The sequence below is a fragment of the Stenella coeruleoalba genome (genome assembly GCF_951394435.1).
Source record: "Stenella coeruleoalba genome assembly, chromosome: 3".
Lineage (NCBI taxonomy): Eukaryota > Metazoa > Chordata > Mammalia > Artiodactyla > Delphinidae > Stenella > Stenella coeruleoalba.
Window position 1 is genome coordinate 173,902,399 of NC_137148.1, and position 8,179 is coordinate 173,910,577.

Sequence of the window (8,179 nt, forward strand, 5' to 3'; positions counted from 1 at the left end):
TCGGCCCAGCTACTGGGATGCAGGCTGGGTAAGCAGGCAACCCCCTTCTCCCCGCGGGGGCTGGTGCACAGCTGCTCCTGGGGTTCTCTGGGCTGCCTCCCACCCCCAGCTAGGGTCCCAAGAGGGGCAGCCGCGCCCCCACCCCAGATGTGCCTCGGGACAGACTCCCAGCTCCAGAGGGAGGCCCCAGCTGCTCACCTGCCCCTCAGGCCCCCAAAGGCCCCGGGAGCGTTCTGACCAGGACAGCCGGGTGCCTGGCGGCGGTGGCTGATGGCCGCCCATCCCGACCTGGGGGTCCGCGGAAAGGATGCCCTGGTTTTGTCCAGATACCCTTTGAAGGGCAGAAGCAGGCTTAGAAGAACTGGAGAGCCGGACCACTTCTGTTGCAGTGGTCCGTACACCACTCCCGGCTTTACCCGTCACCCAGCCCCCGTGCACCCTAACCTCGTTACGCCTCACCGGCTGAACCCCCCCCCCGAGCTTTCTTGGTGAGACCCAGGCTCGGCGCAGACAGGAGCCGGGAGAGTATGAGGGGTCAGACTTTATTGGGGAGTAGGAAGGTGGGGTGGGGAGAGAGGCCCATCACAGCGGCTCCTGCTCTGAGAAGAGCAGCTGACACCCTCTTCCCAGGGCGGCCACGTGCTCAGACCTGCAGTGACCCCACAGCACTGGCTTCTCACGGCAGGATGCTTGGCACCGCGGCTCCACCTGGACCTTCTGCAAAGGGCAGGGACTTGGCTCCGGCCCCACACAGCCGAGCAGTCTCAGGAGGTGGACCTGGGGCGGGAGCCTCAGAACAAGGGCCGTCTGGCCTCCACACCCAGACCAGGAGACCAACAGCCCAGGGGACGCGAGGGGACGGATGGTGGGGGTGGCAGGGGCCTCACACAAACCTCACGACTCCCCTGGGGGGCTCACGAGATGGTTAAAAAAGAAAAGCAAAGCCCTAAGGGACAGAATTCTACACACAGAAAACCCTAGTTTCGTTTTTCTTTAAAAAGGTGAGAAAACGTGTGATTTGAATGCACAACACGGTTTGCTTTTGTCAGGTGGGTTTCCGTGGGGTTGTGCAAACGCTGGGATGGGCGCCTACAGACTCGTCCTGGGGGTGGGGGGGAGAGGGGCGGGGCGCTTGGACCAGCCTCAGGAGGAGCCCCGCGCCCTCGGCCGGCCCGCCCTCCCCCCCTCACCTCTCAGCTGGAGTTCCTCTGGCGAACGTTCTTGTCTTTGTCGTTCACGTGGTGCCCGCTGCTCTTCCTGGTGACAGGAGGACCAGACAGCTGCCCCTCACGCCTCCCAGCTCTGCCCAGTGACCCGCCCACCCCCAGCAAGGCAGGGACTTACAGTGGAGCAGAGCCGGCGTCCTCATCTGTGCAGGTGCACAGCCACATGCAAGAGAGGAGGACGGGCTGTCAGCGGCGGTCTGCACGCCAGGCCATGCACGGGGTGGCCCCATCCCACGGGGCGCCGCCCTCAGCCTCCCCGACTGCAATGTGGGGGCTAGCCCGCCCCAGGACACGCACCCTCACGTGAGCTGTCTAGGGTCTCAGTGTGAGAGGCACCTGGGGGCCCTGCCTGGCCCCCAGCCCCGCACCCCAGTGGCCCCATCACACAAGGCCAGGGGTTTACTTGGTGCCACAGCCCTGGGCCCAAAGCAGTCTCCACAGGCGGAGACCAAGCCCATGGAGGAGCACTGACCGCAGAGGACGCCCGCTGGCAGCCCAGTGAGGAAAGAGGGGCAGGTGAGGCCGTAAGGGCTGACACACACCCCCAGCCAGGGAAAGGGGCGGGTGCCCCAGGGAGGCCCCGGGACACGGTGGCCAAGGGGGCTAACCCTCAGGCCCACACTCCCGGACAGCGGCCCCGGCCCCAGGGGTCCCCCCGCCGGGAGGGGAGCAGAGGGCGTGTGGGGCCGGCTCACCGTCTAGGACCTCGTCCGGCTTCCGCCGCTTCTCGTAGATGAAGATGATGGTGACCAGCACGAGCACCTCGGCCACGATGCCCAGGAAGGGCCAGAGGGCGGCGAAGCGGTTGCGCACGCGCAGCGTGATGACCGCCTGGCCAGAGCCCTCTGAGCTGGTGCCGTTGCACACGTACTTGCCGGGGTCTGAGCTCAGGTCCAGGTCTGGGATATGCAGCTCCGTCCTGGTCTCCGAGGAGACCACGAAGAACTTGTGCTGGGAGCTGTTAGTGATGGCCTGGTCCCCAGAGTCGGTCATCTTGGACCACTGCCAGTTTGCGACGGGCGGGAAGGAGTCTGACTTGCAGGCCAGCACCACAGTCTCCCCCTCGGTGGCGTGCTCCGACTTCTTCACCGCCTTGACGCTGGGGGGCCCTGCCGGGAGGAGGGCGGGCTGGAGCCTGACCCTGGGGCAGCGGGGCCGGAGATGGAGCTGCCCTGCCCGCCTCCACCCCAGCCCCTCAGGCCCGGGGCCCCCAGGAGCCCACCCTTCACTTGCAGGTCGCTGCGGCCCGCATGTTCTGGAAGGAAGATGCAGGAGTACTGGCCCGAGCGGTCGTCCGAGTCCACGCTGCAGGCAGAGGCCGTGAGCGGGGTGTGAGCCGAGAAGCTTCTGTCCAAACCCTGCCGGGCGGGGGCGGGAACGGGGGGGGGGTGCCTCCCCGGGGAGGAGGGACCAGGAGGTGCAGGGGCGGCAGGCAGCTTACCCCACAGCCACATCCAGGAGCCCTGGGCTTCCAGAGCCGCTCCTCCCCCCAGACAAGGCTCCGCAGTGGCCCCGGCGGTGCTCAGAACCCAGCGAGCCAGGGACCGGGGTCCCCAACGCGCCGGAAGGAGGGACGGGTCTTGGAGGTGGTCACGTCTGGCAGCCACTGGACCCTCCCTGCATCCCGGGCCTCAGCTGTCTCCAAACCCCCGTCTGAGCCAGTTCCCAACTTCTGTCCAGAGCCAGCCCACCGACTACAACCTCCGTACTCGCTGACCAGAGGCCCTTGGAGACCAGGCAGGCCCCGCCTTTTGCTGCTGGGGCAGCCTCACTCACTCGTACTCCGTCCTCAGGCCGGGCAGCGCGTCCTCCTTCAGCACCTTGCCCCCCTTCACCCAGCGGTGGCCCACGATCTCGGTGGCGCTGTGATTCAAGGCGCATGTGAGGCGGGTTCTGGAGCCATCATCATCGATGGAAGTCCAGATCGTGCTCCCTGGGCAGCCAGAGGAGAGAAGAGAACAGTGTCAGGGGAGAACCCAAGGAGCCTGCCACTTCTCCCAACCCCAGCTCCCCAGAGGGAGAGAAGCCAGGGCTGGTACCCAGAGTGCAGAACCGCATGGGGCTCCTGGAAGGCCCTCCCCTCGGGGTCTGGGGCAGGATTCTGCCAGGAATTGTCCTAACTGGCTGGGCCTTGGGCGTGGGAACAGCAGCAGCGCCCACCCCGGCCCCAGAACAAGGACCAGGGCAGCGACTGCCGGGTCCAGCCCCGCAGCCCCGAAAGGCCTTTTCGGAAAGTTGAAGTCCATCACCGCCCAGGTCACCACCCCCGCTCTGGGTAGTCTTGCATGCTCCCCCTCTCTCCCACAACCAAGGGAAGGCCACCGGGGTGGGTGGGACAGGTGTGCTCAGGCCACGGGGGCCAGGGGGCTGCAGCGGCCCCGTCCTGGAGGTCCCTGCTTCTCAGAAGGCCGCATGTGCCCCAAACCTCCACACAAATGACAGGCTGTCCTGCTGCCTGGGGCGCTGGGGCGACTCCCCGCAGCCCTTCCTCTCAATTTCCAACCAGGCAAGGCTCCCCATTCATTACGACCTTCTCTTGAGGAACCGAAACGTGAAGCCGGTTAGAAGCAGACAGTGAGAAGCACGCTGACAGTTCTGGAGATGGGAGACTGGGCTCGAGCTGGGGAGGGCTCCTCTCCAGGGACCAGGGGCAGGAGACCCCAGACCTCTGGGCGTTCAGGGAGGGGGCCGGGACGGCAGACCAGAATGAGGACCCCTTTGCTGGGGGTCAGGCCGCACCTCCAGGTGCTGACCTTCAGTGAACGTCCACACCAGAGCCCTATCCCAGGGCTGGGAGCAGGTGTCCTGGGGATACTCCTGTCAAACCACCCGGGATCCCGGGGCAGCTGTCCTTGGGGACAGTGGGGACTTTATAAAGTCGCGTCCAAGACACAGTGGTGTCCACCAGGAAGCGCCTGTTTCTCCAGAACCGTCACCCACACGCACGCACCCGAGGCAACCCTTGGAGAAGGCCACGCCCACAGGACTTGGGCACAGAGGGTGCAGGCCCAGAGGCCTCTGGCATAAAATCAGGCGAAAGCAGAATCAGGACTGCGCTGGAACGGTTCAGCCAGTAGGGACGCAGCCAGGCCGCGGGGCCCCAGCGCCCACCGGGCAGGCCGCCACCCCGGACCCCCGCTCCCTCACTGGGGTCACACGGTGACTTCCGACGGCACAACTGCGTGAGCACAGACTAAGCACGTGAAGCCGAGCAGAACGACCGCAGGTCACGACCCCCGGCTGGACCTGGCGGCAGGAGCCCTCCGGCTGACGCCCAGTGATCCAAACCGGGCTCCCCCGTCCTCACGGACTCCTCAGCCGCTAAGAAAAGTAAAGCTCAAATCCCAGGACAGACTTCACAGCTGGGCCGCTTTCTGGAACGACTGCGGGCAGAGCGCACATCTCCTTGGGCGTCTGAGATCCCGCCTGGGCCTGTGTGTTAGGTCCTGGGTGGGCTGGCCACACGCAGGCCCCTGCGCCCCGGCGGCATTCGGGTCCAGAGGACGCCAGCCTCCTTCGGGTGGAAGAGGCAGGACCCAAGGCCAGCCCGTGCACAGAACACGTGCAGGGCCCGGCGGGGCCTCTTCCTGAGCCGCCAGTCCTCACCACCCCGCCTCTGGCCACCTGCTGGCTCTTCCTTTAAAAGGGGACAGGACGTCTCAGAAGTCCGGGCCAGCAGGGACTGAAGCAAAGGAGGCCCCTCTGCAGCTCCAGGTGCTCCCCGCTCCTGGGGGCACAGCCGCGGCACTGCCGCACGTGTGCACGGACACATAGGTGTGGAGGCATACGCGGCACATGTGTGCGTACCGGCCGTGTAGGAGAGCACACAAGGCTGGCCACAAGGCCCCGGGGACAGACGGACCTTCACGTCCGCCCACTGGCCACTCAGGCCTCAGGCCAGGCGGTTACAGGCAGACAGGGGCGTGAGGATGGACCTCTGCGTCACTTTCACCAAAGGCCTCCAGAAACCCGCATTTCTCCGTCAAGATTTCCCAAGACTGCAGAACCAGCAGCTCCGTACAGAGCTGGGAGGTGAGTCAGGGCAGAAAGTAAGGCCAGAGGCGGCGCTTTGCCCAGACAGGGCCTGCCTCTGCACCCTAGAGCCTCGGACAGGGGTGCTCAGGCAGGTCTTACCCAGGCCCCACCCTGCCTCCTGGAGGAGAGACGAGTGCCCGCAGGACTCCTCCAGGTGGCACCAGGGCGGGGTGCCTCAGCTCTCAGAGAGGGGCAGAGGTGGGCCCCAACTCCACCCATCCCAGGTGTCTGCAGAGGCCAACGGGCTGGCCAGCCTCGCCCAGGAGAGCCCTCCCTGCCTGAGGCCCCGCAGGCCGACACCCCTGTCCTGGCCAGAGGGACACACGCAGCAAGGGAGCCAGCCCATCCGCCCCAGTGACCTGCCACATGCCGGTCACCCATCCTCAACAGGCCAGGTCACTCCAAGTGGGGTGCCGGGTTGTGGCCCCCAGGGCCACCACAGAGACTGCTGCCACAGGGGACGTAACATCTGTGACACTGACAGGTCACTGGGACAGGGCCATTAGAAAGAATGCCTCAAAATGCTCCTCAGGGGGCAGTGATGGAAAGAGGGTGAAAAGCCCACCCTCCAGAACCCCCAGCCACGCCCAGTGCCCAGGAGGCCCGGGGCAGCACCCCAAGAACTCACAGGGGCCCCGGCTGTGCACAGGCAGGCCCTCCCAGAGCCCTGGGAACCCGAGAGTGCCTGACCCTCCTTCCCGACCACGTGACTGCAACCCATGTTCTCAAGTAAAGTCACCTTCATCTAAAAACAGCCACCCCTCCTCTGTGCCCACTCGGCAGCCGGGCTGGGCAGGGCGCAGGGCCAGGCAGGCCTCGGGTACACATCCTGGGGGGAGCTCTCGGGACGAGGCGGTGGCCAGGAGAGACCGCCTCTGGGAGGCCAGCCCCGGGCTGCTCACCGCTCTAATCCTGCGGGCGGGGGGCTCCGGCCCCTCACCCGAGGCTCAGAGAGGGAACCAGCTAGCAAGCCCATGTCTGCCCGCCAGCCCCGCCAGGACCACAGGGCCCTGCATGGCCTGGAGAGCAGGGCTCTCCCAGGAGGAGGGACATCCTGGGGCCTCAGGCGATGGGGCCCCCCCCACGAAGACACCTGCCCCAGCAGAGTTGCCCGAGGCAGGTTTCTGGAGAGCTGACCTGGCCAGGAAAGGCGAACTCACTCACCCCAGGCAGAAAAAGGACACGAGACCCAGACTTTCAGGTCTTTCCCAGAGTCCCTGGGAAAGGTGGAAAGTGAAAAAGGGAGGACAAGGCACAGATATAGCCCCAGGGGGATTCAGACTCAGCATAAATAAACCAGGACCGCCCACGGCACACACCCACGTGGTGTGAGTGTGTAAGAGCAACCCCACAGACAAGGGTGATGGATCGGAGCTGTGCCCCCAGCAGAACACCGGGGGCCATCCTTCCCCGCTGGCTGGCGAGGGCTGCGTCTAAAGGGCTCACGCTGCCGGGCACTCACCTCGCCTGCCAGGGGCCCTGTCCAGAGGGCGGTCAATAAATGGCCGTTTTGATTATGAGGCAAAAGAAAGAGGCGAACTGAGATCTAAAAGTAGGTCAGCAGTAAGCCGGTGAAGCTTCTCTAAGGGGCAGCCCCTCCCACGCCCTAGGGCAGCTGCCACCCCTCTCAGAGCCCACCTGCTCCTGCCCCCAAGGTCTGCACTTTGTTCTCTACACGCTGGTCACTATAAATCGTTAACCCAGAACCAAACGGGAAGTCGTGCTCCATACAGGAAAAAAAAAATCTCTCTTTCAGGCAAAAGAGAGGCTGCCCTGCTTTCTCCCAGAAAAGCACGCCTTAACCCATTTTGCTGTGAGCATTCTCTAAACCACGTCTGCCCACCCAACAGGCTGCCCCTCCCGTGAGGAGCTCCGTTTGAGAGTCTGTAAAAACAGTCCCCCCACAGTTCCTGCTCTGAGCCGGGGGGGCTCACGGTGACCTTAGAACACCTCCCCTCCCGGCCGGGGCCTCTTTCCACCCCTGTAAAAACAGGAGGGCGGACCAGCCTCCACCTTCTTCTGGGCCCCGAAATCAGACAAAAACGAAGGAAGAAGAGTGTATGCCTCCCCACAAGGGTTTAAGTGTTCGGGCGACTCCAGGGACAAGTGCAGAGCCAGAGCGAGACACGGGACCTAAATCCCGGGAAGAAGGACAATCCCTCCGGCCGGAAAGCCGACCCGGCTCAGGGGCCGTCACGTGCCTGGGTGCCCGCGCCCCCGTGAGGACAAGAGCCCACCTCCCGGATGACAGCCAGGGCCTGGGCGCCCGGGGGCTCCCCTGCGGCCCCCGCCCAAGCATTCCGAGCAGGAAAGTCCCTCCTAAGCTGCCTCGCTTAGGTCGGCTTCAGCTCGGAGTCTCCCTCCCCACCACCCCCCGGGCTGGGCCTCCCTCCACCGGCCGGGCTCTCCTCCCTCTCGCCCGGGCTGGGGTCTCCCCTGGAGCAGAGGGCGGGCCGCCCCCAGCCAGGCCAGACCACCAGCAGGCTTCGCGCCCCCACCCCAAGGTCCTCACCTGCCCCGAAGCCGCCCTGAGCGCTCAGCAGCACAAGCCCCAGCATGAGCCGCACAGCCGCCATATCCCACCGTCCCGCCGTCCCGCCGTCCCCACGCAACCGCCGCCCGCGGCGCTATAAGAACCGGACAGCCGCCGGGTGCGCGCACGCAGGCGGCGTCGCGGGGGGGGGGGCGCACGGTGAGTCGGCCACCACCTGCGCACGCGCGCGGACGCATGTACGCACGCGCGGACCCGGCTGACTCGCGCTACGGAAGCTGAATGGGCGGCGCCACGTGAGAACCCGGGTGGGCCGCGCGCTGCGGCCAGGGGCGAGGCTACGTTGCTAGGAAACGGGGCGGGGCCTGCGAGACCGGGCGGGGGCCAGCTGTCCTTCCTAGTTTGACTTAAGACCTTAACTTTACGC

At 65.7% G+C, this 8,179-nt stretch overlaps 1 protein-coding gene across 1 annotated transcript; it reads right to left on the reverse strand.

Annotated features, from left to right (window-relative positions):
* Positions 1 to 533: 533 nt before the first annotated feature.
* BSG (basigin (Ok blood group)) lies at positions 534 to 7,932 on the reverse strand. The gene is made up of 7 exons (XM_079918086.1): positions 7,774 to 7,932; positions 3,003 to 3,159; positions 2,449 to 2,531; positions 1,922 to 2,335; positions 1,345 to 1,369; positions 1,191 to 1,257; positions 534 to 717 (listed from the first exon to the last, which is right to left on the reverse strand). Exons 1-6 carry the CDS (start codon positions 7,835 to 7,837, stop codon positions 1,194 to 1,196), a joined length of 807 nt encoding a protein of 268 aa, XP_079774212.1. The 5' UTR covers positions 7,838 to 7,932; the 3' UTR covers positions 534 to 717; positions 1,191 to 1,193.
* Positions 7,933 to 8,179: the final 247 nt, after the last annotated feature.

Excerpts from the sequence above, each read along its gene's own strand:
- BSG (XM_079918086.1), bottom strand. The coding sequence starts at position 7,837 with ATGGCGGCTGTGCGGCTCATGCTGGGGCTTGTGCTGCTGAGCGCTCAG. Across the intron at positions 1,370-1,921 it reads GCCGGACGAGGTCCTAGACG|ATGAGGACGCCGGCTCTGCT; the intron begins GTGAGCCGGCCC and ends GCACCTGCACAG. Across the intron at positions 1,258-1,344 it reads GACGCCGGCTCTGCTCCACT|GAAGAGCAGCGGGCACCACG; the intron begins GTAAGTCCCTGC and ends TCCTGTCACCAG.